The 23,714-nt window shown below is 41.2% G+C and overlaps 2 protein-coding genes across 3 annotated transcripts; both read left to right on the top strand.

Moving 5' to 3' along the window:
• Nucleotides 1-9,713: 9,713 nt before the first annotated feature.
• Nucleotides 9,714-13,082, top strand: LOC116727412 (uncharacterized). The gene is made up of 4 exons (XM_032574825.1): nt 9,714-9,849; nt 10,056-10,111; nt 10,502-11,932; nt 13,025-13,082. The coding sequence occupies exons 3-4, from the start codon at nt 10,770-10,772 to the stop codon at nt 13,080-13,082; spliced, it is 1,221 nt and encodes a 406-aa protein (XP_032430716.1). The 5' UTR covers nt 9,714-9,849; nt 10,056-10,111; nt 10,502-10,769.
• A 1,146-nt stretch (nt 13,083-14,228) lies between these two features.
• LOC116726759 (uncharacterized) lies at nt 14,229-17,947 on the top strand. 2 transcript variants are annotated; one of them, XM_032573636.1, is made up of 3 exons: nt 14,229-17,197; nt 17,404-17,459; nt 17,850-17,947. In XM_032573636.1, exon 1 carries the CDS (start codon nt 14,657-14,659, stop codon nt 16,793-16,795), a length of 2,139 nt encoding a protein of 712 aa, XP_032429527.1. In that variant the 5' UTR covers nt 14,229-14,656; the 3' UTR covers nt 16,796-17,197; nt 17,404-17,459; nt 17,850-17,947. The 2 variants fall into 2 exon arrangements, with proteins under 2 accessions (XP_032429527.1, XP_032429526.1); XM_032573635.1 differs by lacking the exon at nt 17,850-17,947 and having other exon boundaries at nt 17,404-17,464.
• The last annotated feature ends 5,767 nt before the right edge of the window (nt 17,948-23,714 follow it).

Below are 23,714 nucleotides of genomic sequence, written 5' to 3' on the forward strand. Positions count from 1 at the left end.
ATAACTATCCCCCACTATTTGCTGTTCGACCACGTCGCTGTAACAATAAATCATGTAAAATCCTGCTTGCATGTCCATTGGTTGAGAAGCTTTTCTATCAAAAGTTAACCATTTTCCAGGTTCCATGCCGAGCATGTAAGCAATCGGAGCATGAAAACGTATTTGATATTGTCCTCCTACTTGAAAGAATACTTTATTTACAAACGCGTAAATCGGTTCAAAGTAAATGTCAGATTTTATTGCTCTAAGGACAGTTTCGATTTCTCCAACCAGATGTGTCGCGTTTTTGTAGTATCCGTGAGTAATACTTTCCCGAAACACCTTTTTCACTTTTCTATCCCTCCATTCAAAGTAAGCTAATTCTTCCGGGACATTATACCAGGTGTGAGGATAAGAAATCTCTGTCAAGGCAACTTGCCAGGAACCTTCTAAATTAATATGCTGTGCTAAATTCACACGAAAACTTGAAATGGTATTATCCTTAAAAACATTTAAACCCGCGTTTGAGGGTAAAGTAACGTAGAACCCTTCATCCTCTACCGAACGCTCCATGATGTTGTGTCAGGTGTAAGATTTACTGCAGGTGTCTTTTATACATCTTGAAGGTCAGCCAGTCTGATCCAACTGTTAAATTTCTGAGGCCAATTTTTCCACTGCACAAAAACCTGTTTAACCCCCCTTAGGGTGCGTCGGTTTAATATCTTTTCCACTTGGTACATTTTATCTTTACACAGTTTCACTTTCTGAAGCTCCTCCTCGTAAAAAGAACCTTGAATAGGTTCGTTATCAAGATCTTTGAGTTTATACACAGGAGGAGATCGAAGTATGGTATCGGTCACTGTAAACACTTCATCCGTAAAACTCTGCTCATATTTTTTATCAAAAACGCCGCGTAATTTAGATAATCGAACCAGATCCCCGGGTTTAAGCTTAGGTTTGGCATTCTTGCGACGTGTGCTCGAGGACGTACCATACAGGTTCTGAAAGATTTGAAAGGCATTTTTTGAATTCACTTCCATAGGGGTAGTTTTAATACTTGCATGGTAGCTGTGGTTGTAGCTTTTCACCAAGTCTTGCACAACATCGACGTAACGACGGGTATTATTAGCGGTGAAATATCTCCACATTCTTGTTTTTAACGTACGATTAAACCTTTCAATCACTGAGGCTTTTGTTTCGCTTGCAGTGGCAAAATGCTCAATGCCGTGCTTTTTCATTAAAGCTTTAAATTTTTTGTTAAAAAATTCTTTACCCGCATCTGTTTGCAATTTTTTAGGAGTCTGACTATCTTTGAAAATGGATGCAAAGGCTTTTACCACTTCATCTGCAGTCTTCCTCTTTAAAATCCGTACGTATGCTCTTTTAGAAAATATGTCAATGACTGTTAATAAGTAATTATAACCATCATTTTCCTCAGCCAAAGCTTGCATGTCACAAAGGTCTGCTTGAAACTGTTTTAAAGGCCTCGTGACAAAAACTCTGTTTCTTGGGAAATTTATGCGTGCAGGTTTATGCAAAGTATAAGTGTCTTGTTCCGATAAAAAACCTTGTACTTTTTCCACCTTAACCTTCTTTCCCGTTTCATCCTCCAAACCTCTTCTCAATCTCTCTATTCCTCCTAAACTACCGGGATGTGACGGAGTGTAATATACCGTTTTCATTAACCTTTTCCCAGCCATCCTAGTGTCACCTGCTTTGATGGACGGATGATAAATAATGACAAAACCAGATCATAGTACAAAGGATTTATTCTTCCTTTAATAGTAAGAAATCACAAACAGTACAATTATTTACTAGAAATTACAATTAAATGTTTTACTGATAATATGTGTATAAAGATATATTTAATGCTAGTCAATCAGTCATAAAACACAAGTAAAGGATAATGACTAAAATACTTAAACATGCTAAATAAGATGAAGAAAAGGATAATACTTAAACTAAATCTATAGAACTAGAAAAATACAAGTCAGAACAGAAGAGAGATTACTTTTCATTCTGAGTGTAACACTCTGAAACAGAACGAAGCTGGTTGAGTTTTTCATCAGTGGACATGCTCAGATACATGTCGTTAATTGCAGTCTGGATTCCGAATGCCGATTTCAGTTCGTGTAAAACCGTTTCTGCAATCATCTTCACTTTTGCATCCTCAACCTGTATGTAACGCTGCTTCAGCAATTTCTGGACAGCCGGAATGAATCGTGGAGTCAGGAGTCGCTGTGTGATGCGATGAAAGTGGAGTTGGTAATATTCCTCCTCCGGTATTTCCAGGCACTGATGCTGTCGCTGGCTTGGGTGATCTGTTTTGCAGCCGTAGCAGGTTTCCTTGACATACTTGGCACAAATTAAACTGAATAGATGCAGTAAGGCTGTTTTTACACCACCAATCAGCGTGCTCGGTATCCATCCATCAATTTCATCTTCTTGTTGAATTGGAGAAGGTGTAGGTTCGGAGTAATCGGTTGCAGGCTCTCCAGAATCCTCTGCTGCCAGTGCTGGAGGTTGGGTGTAGGTGGTAGAAGGTTCCTCAGAGTCCTCTGCTGCTGCTGCTGTCGGAGGGATACCCTCTTCAGCTAGAGTACTCGGTATCAGAAATTTTGTAGGAGAGAGTGCTGGAGATGATGCCGATGAGGAAGAGTATAAAACAGGAGAAGGCGGGTAATATGGACCCATGTTGTAGCTTCCAGGAGACGGAGGAGTGAAGAGGCTCTCTGTAGAATAACTGGGCTCGCCCCAGTTTGATCCCCATAGTCCATAGCTCCTTACTTCTTCCATTCTAAAGGTTTGGTGTCAGAAGTCCCCGCAGCGCTCTCATTATATAGGGTAGAGGGGCGGGTCCTCAGAAGAGGGTCGGGCCAGAAGAGGATGGCAGGACAGGAAATGTCAGAGTTTTCTTCACTGCCAAAATATCGAGCCAGCAGCGAGATTTTCGGAACAGTTCTGAAATCCGATCCCCGACTTCCGTCATTTTCTCAGACCAGGCCTCAAATGGGAGAGCCAGCATGGTTCTGAATACACCACAGTCCACATTGAAAGCCTCCAACACAAACAGGTCTGGGGAATTCAGGCTCTCGCCCCTCCGTCTGCTCGCCCTTAAGGACCAGCGCCCAGATTCAGTAGTTTTCGATTCCCACACTGCGCTGAAAAGAATGTGTCCCTTTCCAATTTCAGTATCGGTTGGGAAACACTGTCTTCTGGTTTTCTTTGCAGATCGAGGGTCAGGTTCATCTTCTCTTGTATTTTGCTCTAAGGCCAATTCCATATCTTCATTGGCGCGAGGAATTGCGAGCCTTAGCACTGCCCAGTCATTATAGGTGAGGCTGCATGTATCCGATATCGGTGAAAGCTCCTCATCCTTGTCCAGCTGGTACAGGTAAAGCTCTCCGGTCTCATAACGGAAAACATAACCCCATGACCCCCATAGACCATGAGGTTTTAAAGACCAGTCTGCCTTGAGGGATCCAAGTACCGGGCTCTGCACGCGGCACAGATAAAATTTCGATTTCTTTGGGGCATCCGCTCTAGGCCTGGAGTTGTCATAGATGGATATCGGGGTCTCGCATAGAAGAGACGTTCCGCCTGTCACTATTTCTCTTTTATCCACAGTTTTTGAGGCAGATGCATCAGGCGATGAAGGTGAGCTTACAGGATTATCCAACACTGGGCCCAAATCCGGTTTCACTGCTATTGGGATCTCATATACAACAGCACGTTCTTCTTCTTCTTGTTCAGCAAGCAAGTATTTGTTCGTTAACGGTGTTGACTTCATCATCTTAGCGAATGTCTTAGGGCTAGGTAGCTTCGAATCCGTATCAGCTGATGCAGAGGAGGTAGGTCCATTTTTCTCAGCAGCAGGACGAACTCGTTTAGTTCCATTCATTGTAAAGTTCTTGAACAACTCTTACAAGTAGAGTGCTTGATTTTTTCCGACATTACTTATAGCAGAAACACTAAAGGCCGAACCCCTTGTCTCTGTTTCTATTGGCTAATTCAAACCCTAGAGGTCAGAAGGTGAAGGAATAACAGGTGTCGTAACAGATGGAGTGGGGGAGGGGCGGATATTAATAGCAATTAATGATTAGGGTCATAAATCACTCATCCATCAAACTCAGTTCTTTAATTGTACTATTTTTAAAACACATAGTGGGAATAACAGTTGTCGTAACAGTTGTTTTTTTTTAGGGGGGGGGGGGGGGGGGGTGGATATTAATAGCAATTAATGATTAGGGTCATAAATCACTCATCCATCAAACCCCGATTAAATTTTGACAGAAGGGTGCCTATAGAGTCTCTGATGGGGGCTCTTTGGTTGCGTCCTGCTGCAGGAGTCCCTTTTTCTCATTCTCTGCCGGTGTTGGAGATCTCTCTCCTTCTTCGGTTATTTTTCTCCTCAGTCTCCTCACAATCCTCGTCCGGTCCTGGTGGCTTTTGGATGGTCCGAAAATCTTAGCAACCCTGGTCCATTTTCGGCGGGTCTCTTTTTTAATCCTTTTCCCTTTCTTTGTTGTGCTGTCTTCAATATACTCAGCACACTGTGCCATCATGCTGCTGTTGATCTCTAAAGTAAGAGATATTGGGAATAAATAGTGATTATTTTTTACATGTTTGCTCTGTCAACATAAGCCAATGAACATTAGTTCCATTAAAGCAGCCAACCTATGAGAATGTCCACTGAGGAGAAAGACTGTTTGGTTGGAACCTGCTCCTGGAGTTCTTCCTTCATGGCCGCTGTTGAAGATTCATTTTCTTCCATCGTCTTCCTCTTCTGTATCGTTTTGGCTCTGATCAGGTCCTGGCAGCTTTTTGAGGTTCCGGCCACCTCAGAGGTCCTAAACCTTTTTCCATGGCTCTCACAGTCCTCAGCAGACGCTTTATGTTGTAGCATCATGCTGCCGCTTCTCTCTATAGTGAGAAATATTGTGGAAAATTAATGATTGTTTAGAGTACATGTTTAGTATTTCTGAATCACCTCACATACTGATATCTGATCAGGGACTTTATTACATAAACTGTTGAACATTTAACTCATTTTCATCCAAATCCATGCTTCAAAGTTTGTAAAAAAAAAAAGAAAAAAGAGTTAATATCCTCATAGATGTGCAAGTCTAACAGCTAGTCAGACTCTGTTTTAGCTGATTTTAGCTAATAACATCTCAAACTTAAAAAGTTCAGGTCTGTCAAATAACACTATATTAGAGAAATTATTTCATTAACCAATGAGACTTTAAGAATAAAGGTGCAGATGGGTAATATTTACTAATACATACTAGAATTGCACAATTGTGAACATGTTCAGCTCTTGTAGTTTTAAATTAGATTTTCTAAAGACCAAACTATATAGCTAAATTTTCTTTCTATTCTAAAGGTGCATTCACAACAAATGCGTTCGGCACATCAAATATGCGTCCAACGCTTCAAGTTCAACGCGTGTTCCTTTTGAATACAGACGCTTGACATATCCTGCGTTTCGCTGGTTTATATTATAAATCTATGTGGAGGCGCATCGGTTGCTCTTGACGTGTCAAATGCTCCAAACGGTTCAAATCAAATCAAGACTCTCTGGTTGGAAGCTGCTCCTGGAGTTCTTCCTCCCTGCACCTGGCCGGTGTTGAACCTTCTTCTTGTCATGGTTTTTGCGAATCTGTTTAACCCACATGCAGAAAACACCATCAGGAGGTCGAAGGAGTACATTCACTTCATTAACTATAGCCGTTACTCTGTGAAAGTTCACATCCTCAGGACAGGAGAAAAAGTACACTAGGAGGCTGGCAGGGGACCAAGCGCCAGGGAGTCGAGTACTAGGGAGTTGCAGCGTGGGAAACGGAGGGTTAACAGTGGAGCTAGGACCAGGGTGGAAGCCGCGGGGAATCACTCCGAACCAGAGGTGGGACTGCATGATCGGACTGGAATCCAGTGTAGGACCACACCTAGGAAGACAGGATACAAGCGTGGATGAGCAGATAACTACCTGAAACTCTGAGGGGCTGGACTTACCACATATGCGGACACTCTGGCATCGAAGGATTGGCCGCCGGCTCTTCTTATGCTCTGCCTGATGAGCAGAGAATACTTGCAGGTGTGCGGAGGAGGCTTGGGGAGGTTCTGGTATATCCAGCTCTCTGATGACATCTACTGAGGAACAGGAGGAAGTAGCAGGTGATAGCAGAGGTACCCAACATCACCCCCACTCTTAACAGCCGCCACCTGGCTGCCCGGAAGACGTAGAGGGTAGTGACGAGTGTGGGGGTCCCAAATAAACAAGCGAGGCACCCACTGGCGGTCCTCAGGACCGTAGCCCTCCCAGTCCACGAGGTACTGCTAACCGTGGCCCCTGCGGCGGGAGTCCAGGATCCTGCGGACCCGGTAGATAGGTTCTCCCTGTTCGTCTAGGGTGGGCGGAGGGGGCTCGGCTGGAGGGCCTTGATAAGTAAGAGTGAAACTCAAACTCATTACCTTTTGTTCTGCTGAAGGCTTGCCTTTTGCGTTTCTTTTCAGATTCTTTATCCATCTTCGTTTTTGGAGATTTCAGTGTAAATGTATTCACTACAAGAGAAAGCAGGTTTAACTCTGAAAGTTACATCTCACTTTATCAGAGATTTCTGATGAACTAAGCTCAAACAGAATGTTGGGTTCTGACACCAACAAATGTTAGCATGGAATGATGATGCCTAGTTACCCTCTGACTTAAACCTAAACAAACCCACAGAACAGAAAAATCCCCCCAAACAAACAAAAATGATATATTTGCTGTTGGTTTACCAGGAAAGAGTTAGAGGAATGAATCCCAACTATTATAGCCACACAAAGCTCTTCATTAGTTTTTATTTGCTTCAAAATCTTAAGAGCTTCAGCTGCTATTTATAGCGTTTTATTTATCAAAAACGATACTAAGCAGCAACTTAAAGCATTTCCAAATAAAATTTCATTTGACAGGCAGACTTACACCACCGGTGTCCGAACCTTTTGCCATGTGTGCCAAATATGTTCAAAATAAAAGAATGTAATATATTTACATTTACATTCTATATTTAATATTATAATAAAAATACAATATATTTTATGATTTTTTTTCATTTTACTTCCAACAAAAAAAAAAAACCCACAATATTTTAATGAAACAAGCACAGTTTTTTTCCCCAGACTATAGAGTGCACCTTCCTATAAGCCGCATCTACAAAGTTTTTTTTTAAAACTGGAAACGTACATATATAAGCCGCTGATATCTCCACCGCTCTTGGTTTCTCACAAGGACGCAGCAGAAGGCTGCACAGGGGCGGATCTAGAAAAATATCTATGAGGTGGCAAGATTTTTCAGGGGTGGCAGCATATGCCACCACATATATATATATATATATATATATATATATATATATATATATATATATATATATATATATATATTGTGTGTGTGTTGTTGACCACTCATTTCAGGTAATTATGTTACATTAAATGTCAGTAATTTATGTTGTCAGTCATGTTTGCCAGTCTGTCTGTTTGTTTGTTAGCTGTTTGTATGTGTAACCCTTCTCGTTTGTCACGGCACCAGTGTAGCCTTCCTTGCTTGGTTGTTTGTCACCTAGTGCCTAATCTCTCACAATGTGACTTTGACTGCACGCAAGTGGCACTTACAGCTGAAAAACAAGACACAGTTAGCGTCCTGACCGAGTGGTCAGCCACAAACACCAACTGGAGTAGCTCTCACTCATAGGGTCACATTTTTCCAGCGGAGCCACGAGAAAACTTTACAAATTATATTTCTAAATGTTAAATGAGCTTACAGTATTTCGTTAATTGTTGAACTAGAAAAATATGACCATAAGTTAAAAAAAGTAGTGAAGAGCTGCCTCTCTCGCACCTACCTTCACCAGCATTCCTCAGAATTCTGGTGGGGGAAGCCAGGAGAGCGCCTGAAGGACCCGTTGCATGCAGTCACTCATCACACCACTAGGTGGCTCAAAACAAATACACTGATTAAAAATCTTATTATAAACACATGCTATTAATATTATTTTGGGTAAAATTCACATATACATACATACACAATTTTCTCTCTGTTATATATGACGACATGACATGGCCAGCTTTATTTTCTGTGAACCACCAGAGGGTGATGTTAAGTAATTTAATAATTATTTAATAATTTACTTGATTTACTTGTTACAAAATATTTTTAACTTTTAACCAAACTGCGCAGCACATGTTAAGGTTGCCGAAGTCAGTAGCAGGCTAGCAACAGTTAGGCTAACATAACTGACCACTGCTCACTTTCTCAATATTTTCTTTAAACTAAAACTTTTAGGTCCTCCCCTGTTAAACCCACGAACCTTGTTACATATCACGGTCAAAGTGTTGAAGTTACAGCAAAACATTGCGTCCTTTTTTCAGATTCTTTGAGTGATTGTGGTATTTTACCGATGTTTATATTCTTGACTCAATGGACAGCAATGGCGGGTGCGTGAATAATCTCATAATTTCTATCCTTTGTACTGAGCATCTTAGCAGGCGGCGTGTCGGTACACAAGTTTTACTAAATAAAACAGCAGAACTACATTATATTAACTTGGTGTGATGTGACTTTGATTTTTCATTTCAATTTAAAAAATAATAAAGTTCATGAAGTGGGCGCAGACAGTGTTTTTTATCATTATGTTTGGGCCAGTAATAAATTTCTATAAGACAAAATATAATAGCTGGGTTTATTTAGTCCATCAGAACCAGAACCTCGAGGTTCTCCGTTGCTGAGTGACGCTGCAAATCAACAGAGAAATGACCGCAGGTGTTGCGCTTCAGACCGTAATACGGATAATCATCCCCCACTGGACTCCAACCGAACCGAATCACACATTAACCTGTTATAGAGAGCATCTTGCCACTGGAAAGTCACGAAAGACGCACTTGTGGAGCTATATCATATATCATGAGGGCTAGAAATAAAGTGGCTAAATCCAGAAAAATCCTGTTCCATCAAGCTAGCAGGTCCGCTATCAGAGCCAAGACGAAATATTCCACAGCAGTCAAACTTTTAAAATCGAGCACATTTCTTAAAGAACACATTACATCTAACAACTGTAAGCAGTTATAATAATATTGTAATCAAATTAAATATTGAAATAGTTTATCTTACCTTGACCGAAGCAGACTCGGAAGCAGAATGTTCCAGAAGCTTCAGCAGCTTGGGAATACGTGTCAGCCAATCAGAGATTGTAATTTTCCCGCGTGTATGACGTGCTGCTGCCTCACGCCCTGTCCTTGCTACTCAGGAGTAGGTGTCAGGTTACATTGTGGTGCATTCAATGTTGTCGGGAAAAAGAGATTCATGCGCTTAACGTCTGATTTGCCATAACTATTTATTGAATTCATAGTCGCCAGCTGGGGTGGCAAGGCTCTCATTTGACCCCAGTAGATCCGCCCCTGGGGCTGCATCCTTAATAAATCTACTGGATTTATTGGATTCTGATACTGGATAATGGATTCTCCAACGCTCAACCATGGATTCGTTCACGCAGAGCTTACATGCAGCGGCTCTATTTCCCTCCTGTACTACCAGATCGATAGCCCTCAACTTAAAAGCTGCATCAAATGAACTTCTTCGTGTGGTTTCCATGATGAGGGGGTATAAGTTTGAAGAAATTTCTCCGTGGAGAAATTTGCTGCCAGCATGTGCTTGTTCTAAATGAAAATTAGCTCTTTCTTCAATGACTCACGTTCTGCTAATGTAACATAGTTAAAATGGTTCAGGTTAAATCCTGCTAAAATGCACCATCTGCTGGTAAAACGGGGTATTGCATTCACCCTAGAAAGAGCGGGGTATTATGGGTAATCCTCAGAGCCATGAGGATCACTGTCGAGGTAACGTGTCTCTGCGATGTGATGAAGAAATATTATTTATAAAATATGTTTATGGTTTTCGTTTTTGCATATTATTGAAATATGTTTAGTCCATGTTATGTTAGCTTTGCTATTATATTGTTTTTGTTGCGTTATAGAAATGTTTAGTTCGTGAGAAAGTGTGGCGGGAATTTCCCACACATTAACATTATGGCTCCTCCTTGCAGGAGTTTCTTTCATGCCAGAGACTGACTTTACCTCGGTGCCCATGTGTGAAATGCAGGTATGTTTTACTAAATCTCTGTAGCAGATGGCTAATATAAGGCAATTTTATATTAATAGTTTTGTATAGATATGGTTAATGTTTTTGCATTGTTCCAAGATGCAGTTCGTATAAGCTAAAATATAAAAATGGCATCTAGTAAATTAAATGTCAGCATTTTATTTTATTTTTCAGAGCATTTTAATTAATTGTGTTACTTTCTTTAAAAAGGACACTCACTGGTTGTTCCGTTGATGCAAACCAAATCCACTATACGATCACTGTAATTTTCAATTATTTTATTTTGGTTACTGTATTATGGGTAATCCTCAGAGCCATGAGGATCACTGTCGAGGAGTTTCTTTCATGCCAGAGACTGACTTTACCTCGGTGCCCATGTGTGAAATGCAGGTATGAAATAAAGAAAACAACTGATGCCAGATTGAGCTCCTAGTCCTTCATTTCTGCACCAAGAAGCCACCAGATCCACGTAGGCCACATTGGTGCCGTGACTCGTCCAGAACTACATCGGACCGGGCTGGTGACTTCTGATCTTCACGTCGCTGGAGCTCCACTGTACCATCTGGGTTTTCAACAATAGTCTAAGTAACACATCTGAGTGTTTATAAATCCTTGGCAAAGGATATTTTCTTTTGAATGCTTTTGGACTTTTGTCAAAATGAATTTCAGTAATTTTGGACAATCAAACATGACTCCACTCTGTAGGGGTAGAGGTAGAGGGTTCTTTAACACCCCTGTTCCATTTTCAATGGGTGACAAAGTGTCGGGTGGGGCATTACTTGATGTAAATACTGAAAATGACTCATTTGTGACTGGGGAAGCTGTTACACCCAGTAGTCAGACCTGTCCTAATATTCAACCTCGTCAGTGTTCTAGCACATCTACCCCAGATTCTCATGTTAATAATGCTGGGCTAGTTGATCAGATGAGCACTATTGTCCAACAAATAGGGCAACAGCTGGCTGATAGTGTTATGGCACACCTGAACTCAAGCACCCCAAGTGGTACTGCAATAAAGAATACTCAAAATGAGAGCCATCAAGTTCCATGCAGCTCATTGGATCTTTCTCAGGTCCAGCTCGTCTCCAGAAGCCAGGTGAGAGAACCACCTATTTTTAAAGGGGAGAGTTCTGATACAGTTACAGTTGATGAATGGGAGGACTCAATGAAAAGTTACATCAAAAAGAGTGGTGTACAGCAAGAACACCAAGCTGAAGAAATCCTGATCCATCTTAGAGGCAGAGCAAGGGATGTTGTGAGGTGTGGAATACGCAACTGTGGAATTGATGTTCAGCACAATCCACAAGCCATCTATTCTCTTCTTCGCAAGCACTTTGGGTCTGATCAGTGCTCCCCCGTACCACTTGCTGATTTTTACTCCACCCGGCCAAAAGAGAACGAGGATCCATTCGAATATTGGCTAAGATTGAATGGAGCAGCTGATGTTGCTGATAGCCGTCTTCAAGAACAGGGTAAGACCTTTGACAATCCAAGTGTTGAAGTTACTCGCATGTTCATCAGAAACTGTCCATGTAAAGATTTAGCTATCACCTTCAGATCTAAGACCATAGAAAAATGGTCAGCACAAGATGTTCAGGAGGTGTTGGATGAGTATCATATGGAAAAGGGACTGCGGTCTGCTCGGAAAGAAAGCAGAATCAGTGTGAACCGTGCGGAGGTGGACTGCACAACTTCCACATCTGTTCAGAAGCAGGAACTGCAACAATGTGTAGCCCCAGACAATTCCACTATGGACAGGCTGATTAGCATGTTGGAGAAAGTCCTACTTCAAGCCCAAGGCAACTCCCAGTCCAGCAGAAGGCAACCTGTTAACAACCGTTTGCCGAGTATTAAAGGACTGAACGACATACCATGTTCTGTGTGTAATGATAATTCTCACACTGCTCGTACACACTGCCGCCAGAATAATCTGTGCTTCTTCTGCCATCTTCCTGGCCATTCAAGTCGAAACTGCCGTCGGAGAGAGCAGCTGCCTTCCCACAACCAGCAGGAAAACTGAAAGATCTGCGTGGAGGGGAGGACAGCGCAGATCATCTTAATGACACTCCCACCTTGGATTCTTCTGATGATGACTGTGAGACACTGTACATTAATTACAGCAGCAAAGTCCCACCACAAAAGACACTAATTGTGCAAGCCCCTCAGAGACTTTCAAAGACTGACAGCTTGTTCTACACAGATGTGACTGTTGGAGGGAAGCATTCTCTCAAAGCCTTGGTTGATAGTGGATCAATGGCATGCACCATAAGTGAGGAGGCTGAAGCAAAACTTTCAAACTGTCTCACAAACCTGGATAAGAAACCAGCTGCTGATTTTGTTATTGTTGGATGTGGAGGTCATGTCGTCACACCTTCTGCATTGTATGAACTCACTCTGACAGTTTTTGACCTTAATGTCATAATCCCTGTTTTAGTAGTTCCAGGCCAAACTGATGAAATGATATTGGGCAGTAATGCTATCAGATGGCTGATTTCACGAATGAAAACCTCTTTTGATGGGACAACTGATTGTTCCTCTCAGAGAGGCATTCACAAAGACAATTTGCCCTGTTTAATGTCTCTGCTGTCAGACTCAATATCCTGTGACCCAGACATGAAACCCATCAAAGTGGGCACAGCCAAACTCAAAAGGTCTGTAACTCTCCAGCCCCTAACTGAACATTTAGTTTGGGCCAAACTGCCTACATCTGATGTTTCTTTAGTTGGATGTTCAGTCATCATTGAACCAACTCAGTCCAAGTGCCGACCCAGACAAATCCTAGTGGGGAGAGTTGTGGCGTCATTGTATGGTGACGGGTGTGTTCCTGTCAAGATTGTAAATCCAACTGAAAAACCTCTCACTCTGAGAAGAAATGCAAAAGTTGCCGATGTGTCCACTTGTGTTTCTGTACAGGACTTCGCCAAGCCTGAGCTCATCCAATCCAACACACAGTACACCAAAGACCCTGTAAGGACACCAGTATCTGACAAGGAGATGTCTCATATTCTGAGTGACATTGGACTCCAGGACTTGGACCTCTCATCCTGTGAAGTCTCCCTTGAGTGGAAAAATAAGTTATTGCAAGTCATTCAGCAGTATGAATACATCTTTTCTCGGCATAAAATGGACTGTGGGGATGCTACAGATTTTGTGCACAGAATACGACTTGTGGATGACAAACCCTTTAGACTACCATACAGGCGTGTTCCGCCCTGCCATTATGAAAAACTGCGCACTGCTCTGAGTGAAATGGAGGAGTTAGGAATTATTCGTAAATCACAAAGCGAATACGCCTCTCCTTTGGTTCTGGTTGTTAAGCCTAATGGAGACCTCCGCATCTGCAATGATTTCAGATGGCTGAATGCGCGAACCGTTAAAGATGCGCATCCATTGCCTCATCAAACAGATGCCCTCGCTGCACTTGGTGGGAATGTATTCTTTTCCACCATGGACCTGACTTCAGGGTTCTATAATGTGAGGCTACACGAGGATGACAAAAGGTTTACTGCCTTTTCATCTCCATTTGGCCTGCATGAGTACAATAGGATGCCTCAAGGCTTGACCAATAGCCCTGCAACTTTCATGCGAATGATGATGTCTATTTTTGGGGACCAAAATTTCACTAGTTTGCTATGTTATTTGGATGACCTGATGGTCTTTGCCCCATCTGAACAGGTTGCGCTTGATCGGCTCCAGATGGTTTTCTCTCGTCTGGCTGCAAATAACTTAAAACTGTCTCCAAAAAAGTGTCACTTCCTTCGTAGGTCAGTGAAATTTTTGGGTCATGTGATAAGTGAGGACGGTGTAAGCACTGATCCTAGTAAAGTTGAGGCTATCAGTGAGGTACAGGAAACTGATCTCATGGAGCCTGATGGTGAGACACCATGTGCCAGGAAAATTAGATCCTTTCTTGGGATGGTCCTTTATTATCATCACTTTATTGGGAAGTGCTCTGTCAAAGCCAAACCACTCTTTGGCCTTGTAGCTGAGCCTGGAGCGACAAACAAAAAAGGGCGAGGCAACAAACCCAAATTCAAAAAGGGTCAGGTTAAACTGTCCCCATCTGACTGGACTGACGAGTGCAAGGAAGCATTTAAAACTTTGAAAAACAATTTGATAAGTAGTGTTACCTTGGCTCATCCGGATTTTAATGCTCCATTCATCCTTGCGGTTGATGCCTCTTTTGATGGCATTGGAGCTGTTTTGTCACAGCTTCCCCCTGATGGAAGGGTGGCTAGACCAGTGGCTTTTGCCAGTAGGACTCTCTCACGCTCACAGCTAAACTATCCAGCACATCGCTTGGAATTTCTTGCTCTTAAATGGGCAATATGCGACAAGTTTAGCCACTGGCTAAAAGGGCGTCATTTCACAGTCTGGACAGACAACAACCCATTAACATACATACTAACCAAGCCAAGGTTAGATGCGTGTGAACAACGGTGGGTTTCCAGGCTCGCTGCCTATAGTTTCGATCTGAATTATGTTCCTGGTAGCAAAAATGTTGTCGCTGATGCCTTGAGTAGAGAACCATTTGTTCAGTCATGCATGAGCCATCGCATCGTAACTGAACCATATACCGCACTGCTTAACCAGGTGAACGGTATGATGGACAAAACGGTCCAAGATGCGTTTCGTTGTACGAACAACTGTCAGCTGGTTGTTGAGAGCACGGATGACAATGCTGAGGTTCCCTCACCGACTCCCCAGACATTAACGTCACAAGATGTGTCAGCTGTTCTTGAGGCACATGAGTCTGGAGGTTTCAGTCAGGCAAGAGCCACTGATCCAGCTGTCTTGCAACTCAGTGACATTGATCAATCTGCCTTGATGCCAAAGAGTGAACTTGCTAATTTACAAGGTCAGGATGGTGTGTTGGGCCGACTTTTCTATTATATGCAGCGTCACAGGAGACCCACCAGACGTGAACGCGCAAGTGAGTCACCTGGTGTTCTAAACCTGCTGAGACATTGGCCTAAGCTTGTCATTAAAGATGGCCTGATGTACAGAGTTAAAAAAGACAAACAAATGAACATGACAACTCAACAGTTTATTGTCCCTGACTCTTTAAAAGCCAAGGTCCTCCAAGGGGTGCATGACTCAGCTGGTCATCAGGGCCAGGCCCGCACTCTGTCTCTCGCCAGACAGAGATTCTTTTGGATTGGGATGGAACGTGACATCATTAACCATGTGAAGTGCTGTTTTCGATGTGTGGTTGGTAAAACTCCAGAACCTAATGACAGAGCTCCCCTTGAAAGTATTCACACCTCTGAGCCAATGGAACTGGTCTGTATTGACTTTTGGACAGCTGAGCTCTCAGATAGGCGCTGTGTCGATGTTCTAGTTGTAACAGACCACTTTTCCAAGATGGCACATGCGTTTCCATGCAAAAATCAGTCAGCCAAACAAGTTGCTCGTCGTCTGTGGGATGACTTCTTTTGCATATATGGCTTTCCTAAACGCATTCATTCAGATCAAGGAGCAAATTTTGAAAGTCTTCTCATCAAAGAACTGCTGGACATGGCTGGCATACAGAAATCTCACACCACACCGTACCACCCGATGGGGAATGGCATTGTTGAACGTTACAACAGAACCTTAGGTAACATGATACGAGCACTTCCTCCCCAGTCCAAGTCAAGATGGCCTCAGATGCTCCGAATGCTAACATTCTGCTACAATTGCACTGAGCATGAAACAACTGGGTTTGCACCGTTTTTCCTTATGTTCGGCAGGATCCCGCGCCTGCCCATTGATGTGGTTTTCCAGCACGCTCTGTCAAATGGCCCAGTTGTAGACCATCATGAGTTTGTCTCCCGCCTCAAACATGACCTCTCTGTGGCTGCCCGCATTGCTCAACAAAACAGTTCATCTGAACAAGCCCACCAAGCAATGTACTACAACCGCAAAGCTAAAGGTTCTCCTCTCGATGTGGGTGACAGAGTTTTGGTTGCTAATCGTGGTGAGCGAGGGAAGAGGAAAATTGCAGACAAATGGGAATCAACAGTATACGAAGTGGTGTCTGTGAAGCCTGATATAAATGTGTATTGCATCAAAGATCCTGTCACATCAAGGACAAAGGTTCTCCACAGAAATCTTCTACTTCCTGTCAACTTTCTCACTGCTGCTGCCGTTTCTGCTGTTGCAGACCATTCCTCTTGCCCTTCCACAGCGGGAAGTGGACTCTCTGACCCTATTGTGCCTGATGAAGTACAGGACAATGAAACTAAAACTGTGAACTGGCTTTTGCAAATGGAGGACAATAGTTGTATGGATGAAGTTGTAAATCACCCTGACTGTGCTTCTGACATTCCAGTACGTGGTTCCTCAGTGGACATTGTGTGTCCTACCTCAAGTGATGTGACCAAGGATTTGCCTGAACCTGATCTCCCTGGACCTGTTGCACTGTCAGACTCTCCTGAACCAGTTTCCAACCTTACAACTGCAGCTGTCCTCTCTGAGCCCATTCAGCATGATCTTTCAGCTGAACATGGTACTGACACAAAACTGGACTTGCCTGCGACTGATGTTGTTTGCACTCAGCCGTCTCGGCTTTGCACTAGGTCGGGTAGGCCTGTTAAGCCTCCAGCCAGACTTATATGTGAAATGAATGAACAGGTTGTGGATGATTCAATGTCAACTGTGGACTCTCTGTTTTCCTTTGTAAGGACCATGTTTGCAGGGTAGATTTGTGTTGTTTCAAAGTTTTTTTGTTTTGTTTTTTTTTCCTCAGTGACTGCTTTGTAGAGCAATGGTTGTATGTCAAAAGGTGTAAATGGCATCTTTTGGGTCTGTGTTGGTAAGAGTAATGGCCGCACTTTTGCTAACATTATTCCTCATGGATAGTTTTGAACTGATGTGACTACTATGTGCTCTTTTTATTGCACTTTTATTTTAGTGCTGTGTGTACTTGTTTGATACAACCCCATTTTAGCAGAATTTACAGGGGGTGTATGTAACATAGTTAAAATGGTTCAGGTTAAATCCTGCTAAAATGCACCATCTGCTGGTAAAACGGGGTATTGCATTCACCCTAGAAAGAGCGGGGTATTATGGGTAATCCTCAGAGCCATGAGGATCACTGTCGAGGTAACGTGTCTCTGCGATGTGATGAAGAAATATTATTTATAAAATATGTTTATGGTTTTCGTTTTTGCATATTATTGAAATATGTTTAGTCCATGTTATGTTAGCTTTGCTATTATATTGTTTTTGTTGCGTTATAGAAATGTTTAGTTCGTGAGAAAGTGTGGCGGGAATTTCCCACACATTAACATTATGGCTCCTCCTTGCAGGAGTTTCTTTCATGCCAGAGACTGACTTTACCTCGGTGCCCATGTGTGAAATGCAGGTATGTTTTACTAAATCTCTGTAGCAGATGGCTAATATAAGGCAATTTTATATTAATAGTTTTGTATAGATATGGTTAATGTTTTTGCATTGTTCCAAGATGCAGTTCGTATAAGCTAAAATATAAAAATGGCATCTAGTAAATTAAATGTCAGCATTTTATTTTATTTTTCAGAGCATTTTAATTAATTGTGTTACTTTCTTTAAAAAGGACACTCACTGGTTGTTCCGTTGATGCAAACCAAATCCACTATACGATCACTGTAATTTTCAATTATTTTATTTTGGTTACTGTATTATGGGTAATCCTCAGAGCCATGAGGATCACTGTCGAGGAGTTTCTTTCATGCCAGAGACTGACTTTACCTCGGTGCCCATGTGTGAAATGCAGGTATGAAATAAAGAAAACAACTGATGCCAGATTGAGCTCCTAGTCCTTCATTTCTGCACCAAGAAGCCACCAGATCCACGTAGGCCACACTAAGGAGCCCCGTGGCGGTTGAAGAAAAATCCACAAAAAAGCCACACCGGGCTATCCACCTTATTCCTGCGAGGCTTACTGGGGAAACGATTGTGGGTCTAACTTCCGGCGCCCACCGGAAGTAGCTGTATTTCACTGTCATTTGTCGCTTCTCTGCCTTTTGGCTAAGACAGCAGTCCCCTCCATTGGGTGGTGATAGTGGTGGTCTTTGTGACTTGGCCGTTACCACTGAAGATCCACAAAGATCCTTTATCACTAAACAATTGGAGACCCATCACTCTTTTATGTACAGATTATAAAATTTTAGCTTTTGTTTATGCCAATCGCTTAAACAGTGGATTAGGAACGATTATTAATGAATGCCAATCAGCGTTTTTAAAGGGAAGAAATATCCATCATCACACTAGACTGATTTTTGATATGATTGATTATCGTAGCTTTATTGATAGTGACAGTTTTATTTTATTCTTTTATTTCTTTAAGGCTTCTGACTCACTGGAACACTGCTTTATAATAAAAACACTAAAATATTTTGGCTTTGGGGAAAAATTTTGTAATATAATTAGTTTATTGTATACTGATATGAATAGCTCAGTTTCCCTGGGAACGAGTTTGACCCCTAGTTTCTCTATGTCAAGAGGAATCAGGCAGGGCTGCCCAATTTCACCTGAATTATTTATATTAACAACTCAAATGCTTACCTTACTAATTATGAAAAATTCTAATTTGCACGGTATCAAAATTTTTGATAAGGAATTCAAGATAAGTCAATTTGCGGATGATACAACAATTTTTCTAAGAGACAAAACTATGGTAGACATTGCTCTAAAATCTATTTTAATGTTTTCCGGCGCATCTGGTCTGTCTCTCAATATTGATAAATGTGAACTTCTGCCGATCCATTCCAGCTCTGAGACGTCTATTGCTTCCATTACAGTTAAGTCTGAAGTTAAATATCTGGGAATACTGATTTCAAAAAATACTATTAGAAGAGAGGAGGAAAACATTGGAAGTTGCTTGGATGGCATGAAGAGATCCTTGAGTCTTTGGTTAACTAGAGATCTGACTATTTTTGGACGAACTCTTCTGTCCAAAGCTGAAGGAGTGTCCAAGTTAATTTATCCATGCCATTCTGCTTTTATCTCTGACAAGAATATTAAGAAAGCCAATTCAATAATCTTTCAATTTATCTGGAGGAACAAAACTCACTATTTAAGACGATCTCATCTTATTAAAGATTATGATAAAGGAGGAATTAGAGCTTTGGATTTTGAGGCTCTGATTGGTTCATTTAGAATAAATTGGCTGAAAAACTATTTGTCTCATTCCAACTCAATGTGGTTTCATATCCCTAAATCTATATTTAATAAGCTCGGTGGCTTGGATTTCTTGCTTAAATGTGATTTTGAATTAACCAAGATTAATATTGCACTGTCTAATTTTCACAAGCAAGTTTTACATTTTTGGAAAATGATATTTACCCACAATTTTACCCCACATGGATCCATTGTGTGGAATAACAGATCAATATTAATAAATAGAAAATCTATTTTTAAAACTGACTGGTATGAAAAAGGTATTTTATTTGTAACTGACTTAATGGATAGTAATGGTGTTTTGTTAGATCATAGATTTTACCAACAAATTTGATCTGAACTGTACTTGTAATGAATATCTAAAAGTATGCAAAGCTATTCCTGTAGCTCTGATCCATCTCATCCAAAACACCTTAAGATATTCAAATGTTATTTCATCTTTACCCAAATTGAAAATTGGAGAATATAGTGTAACTGATAGAAAGTGCAATAATGTTATGCTTGTGACTGCCTTCAAATCTAAATTATTTAATGATTACAACAATAGTATCTTGACAACAGCCAATCTGTCTATTATAAAGAAGGCGTTCTCCAAGGATGTAAAATGGCCGATTTCACCAAAGGTTAAAGAAACTCACTTCAAAATCTCTCACAATTTTTACCCAGTGGCTGAATTTTTGCACAAAAGATTTAAATTTGATTGAACCTGTTGTGCCTTTTGTGAATGTCCAGAAGAATCCCTTAATCATCTCTTTTTTTCCTGTCCTTTTTCTTTTAAACTATGGAGAGACATTAAAAACTGGTTGTCCCTTAAAATTGAAGACATCCCAGAGATAACCATCACCCACATATTATACTATGTTGATGGCCTTGATAGTCAAATATCTGACATGGTAAATAATGTCTTCTTGCTTGTTAAATATCATATACACTTCTGTAAATGGAGAGGTTCTACACCTTGTTTTGATTTTTTTCTTAACCAATTTAAATTGTATTACACCTCATTGAAACATTTGAAATCTATTTCTGCAAAAAAAGTAACTGCCAGTATCTCTACTTTTCTTTTGTTTTAAAATCTTGCTCTATTATTATTCATTTGCCTTACTGTTTATGTGCTTATCTTTAGTCTTAGCCCCTTGTTTTTTGTTTATTTTTTCTACCTTGTTGCAATGTTCGTATACCTCAACGAGTCTTTGTATACTGTTTGTTTAATAAAAAAAAAAAAAAAAAAAAAAAAAAAAACAACCCAAAAAAACCCTCGCTGCAGCAAACAGAAAGGGGCGGGGACGGACCACTGTCAGTCTCATACCTTATATGGAAATGGGACTATTTCATTCCGGAAATGAAGAGGGCGCTAGTGACACTATTTCCTGTACCGACCGTGTTATAATAATTATACTAATAATAACGTATTTTATTTGACAACGCCTTTTAAAACACCCAAGAAGACTTTCAACATTAAAAGTACAAATTAAATAGTAAAGAAATGGCTACAAAACGTGATATGTCACTTTTTTATTTTCAAATCTTTATTAAATCTTTATACAAAATTATATTAGTAACAAACAATCTAGAATAAGCAACAATAAGGAAACATGGAGATGTATTTATCTATCCTTACACCCAATCTATCTCAAACAAAAGTAATAAAACATGAATCAAATCAATATTTTGGAGACAAATATACATTACATTAAGAGCACATTTATCCATCCATTAATTATCATGAATTATCCCTATAGTTGGGTCATGAGGGCTGCTGACCCTGGACATATCGCCAGTCCGTCGCAGATTAAGAAAACAGATATAAACAAATGAAGTTCAAATAATTCAGGAATTGTATTTATTAAAAGAAAAGTAAAACATTTCTGTATAACTGTGCAATGTCATGTTTTAAAATTTCCCAAGAAACAATAAAATATTTTGAAAAGAAAAAACATTTCACTGTAATTTGTATGGTTTTTGCTCATCTATAGTCATGTTAGAAGTTACATCTCTCTTTTCATAAATGAAAATGATCAATTTTGTAAAATTTCATTCCAGTTTAATTTAAAATTTTATTTCTATGACCAAGCCACACAGGTGCACCCAGGTTGTATCTGTGTGGCTCTTGAGTGGAGACTGCCTGAACTCTGGGAAAATAGAGGATGCATAGTGCTTTATTGAAAATAGTAGAATAAATAATAAGTGGGCAACTCATACAAAAAGGCCTATAACTAAAGTTGTGGAGAGTGTTATCCTTAAAAACTTTAATACAGGGGTCTCGAACTCCAGTCCTGGAGGGCCGCAGTCCTGCAACTTGTAGATGTGCCTCTGCTGCACCACACCTGAACAGAATAATTAGGTCATTAAGGCTCTGGAGAAGTGATCTGCACAAAGAGGAGGTCATTAAGTCATTTCATTCCAGTGTTTTGTACCTGTGGCACATCTAAAAACTGCAGGACTGTGGCCCTCGAGGCCTGGAGTTTGAGACCCCTTCTTTATTATAAACACGTCATGGCTTTTTTGTCATATGAAAGGAGGAGTCCAAAATGGAGGGTGGAGGGATAATTGCTGATTGGGGTCAAAGAGACAAAACAGAGGTGATGTAAAAGCAACAGGGTTCCCTGCTTATTATGACAGGTAAATGGAACAGTCTGTGTGCAGGATGTGTGGAGTCCTTCATGATGTGAACACTGACGTTTGTAGCTTTGGGACAAAAACGTGCAAAAGTTACAAGAAGGAATTTTCATGGCATCTGACCTCATTGTCCTTTTCTACAGGTGTTGCATGTTAAGTGGAGTTAGTGATGCTCTGAGGTTATGCAGCCAAAGTCGACCAGCAGTTGCTTGCTAGAAGCTCTTTCCCTCCAGGAAGGTGCGTTGTGCAATTGATACCTGTCATTTTTATGGTCTTTCTGCATCAAAGTCTATGAATCGCTCTTGGTCTGACCCCGCCCTGAAGCCTTTATGCCATGTGAGACCCCACCAGAGATGAAACTCACAGACAGCCAAGACTTCAAGACCATAGGGGTACTCAAACCCCTCCACCACGTTAAGGTGGCGATTCTGCGAAGGGGAGGAAACCAGCAGATTGCATCAAAGCTCAGGATGCAATCCCCCACCCTGAGCAAGCACGGGGCGACAGTGGAGAGGAAACACTCCCCTTTCAAAGGGAGAGACCTCTAGCAGAACCAGGCTCAGGATGGGCGGCCGTCTGCCTCGACCGGCTGGGGTTGGAGAGGACAGGAAAGTGGACAAGACAGACAAAACATAGACTGGAGCTCTGGCTCTGATGGAAGAACAGAACCTAAAAATCAAAGACAAGGGGCAGGAGAGAAAGTGAGACAGGATAGGATGAACAATGGAAATGTGACTAATGACTAGCAAAAACAATATGCATTGCACAAATACATATGTAAACTACAAATTCAAGGATACTTTGTTCTTCATTTTCTCGGCTGCTCTCTATCTTTGTGTGCATGAAACTATGTGATAGTGCCTGTGGTTGTGTCCTAACTGATTTACCTAATGTGAAATCTGCATTTTTATTGTTAAAGAAAGTTATCAACAACATGAATGTACTGTAGGCCATTCCTATGCAACAAATGCCCCATAGAGGCATCTCACCCTGTATGGACTCTAGAGGACAGGAACAACTTATAACATATAAACTTGTAATTCAAAGTTTAAAGAAAACAGATTAAAATGCTTTAGGGATTTTTAAACCACTGCTGCTAAGTTATTGTGTGCAATGGATAAGAAGTGGAATAAAACCTAAACAACAACACATACCAAAGACAATTTTGCACACTCTATATCATCCAAAGATGATGCAGAATCTCCACCTAACACGTGTTTTATTTTTTCCAGAGGGTCAAAAATAGATCACCTAGAAAAATCTCACTGATCTCTACTTGAGCTAATGAACCCTTTTTAGTCTAATGGGAAGAAAGGAGCATAAACCTATTAATCTCAATTTGATCCAGCAAATTGTTTTGACTCAAGGATTAAACCGGAGCATCCAGAGAAAATCCATGAAACTCCAATTATGCTAATAAACACCCATGGCCATAGATGAGGTCATGAATCCTAAAAATCTCGGTTTAAACATCGTCCCTCCAGCGTGTCCTGAGTCTTCCCCGGAGCCTCCACCCTCTGGGATGTGCCCCGAACACCTCACCAGGAGGCGTCCAGGAGGCATCCGAACCAGATGCTCCAGCCACCTCATCTGTCTCCTCTCGACGTGGAGGAGCAGCGGCTCTACTCTGAGTCCCTCCCGGATGACTGAGCTTCTCACCCTATCTCTAAGGGAGAGCCCAGACACCCTACGGAGAAAACCCATTCCGGCCGCTTGTATCCGCGACCTCGTTCTTTTGGTCATGACCGAAAGCTTATGACCATAGATGAGGGTGGGAACGTAGATCAACCGGTAAATCGAGAGCTTAGCCTTTTGACTCAGCTCTCTCTTCACCACAACA

Source organism: Xiphophorus hellerii, chromosome 10 (assembly GCF_003331165.1).
Source record: "Xiphophorus hellerii strain 12219 chromosome 10, Xiphophorus_hellerii-4.1, whole genome shotgun sequence".
Taxonomy (NCBI): domain Eukaryota; kingdom Metazoa; phylum Chordata; class Actinopteri; order Cyprinodontiformes; family Poeciliidae; genus Xiphophorus; species Xiphophorus hellerii.

What these genes read in the sequence shown, in the direction of transcription:
- LOC116726759 (XM_032573636.1), top strand. Translation starts at nt 14,657, where the DNA reads ATGAGCCATCGCATCGTAACTGAACCATATACCGCACTGCTTAACCAG.
- LOC116727412 (XM_032574825.1), top strand. Translation starts at nt 10,770, where the DNA reads ATGAATTTCAGTAATTTTGGACAATCAAACATGACTCCACTCTGTAGG. An exon ending in AACTCCCAGTCCAGCAGAAG is followed by an intron (nt 11,933 to 13,024) that starts GCAACCTGTTAA and finishes GTTTCTGTACAG; the next exon opens with GACTTCGCCAAGCCTGAGCT.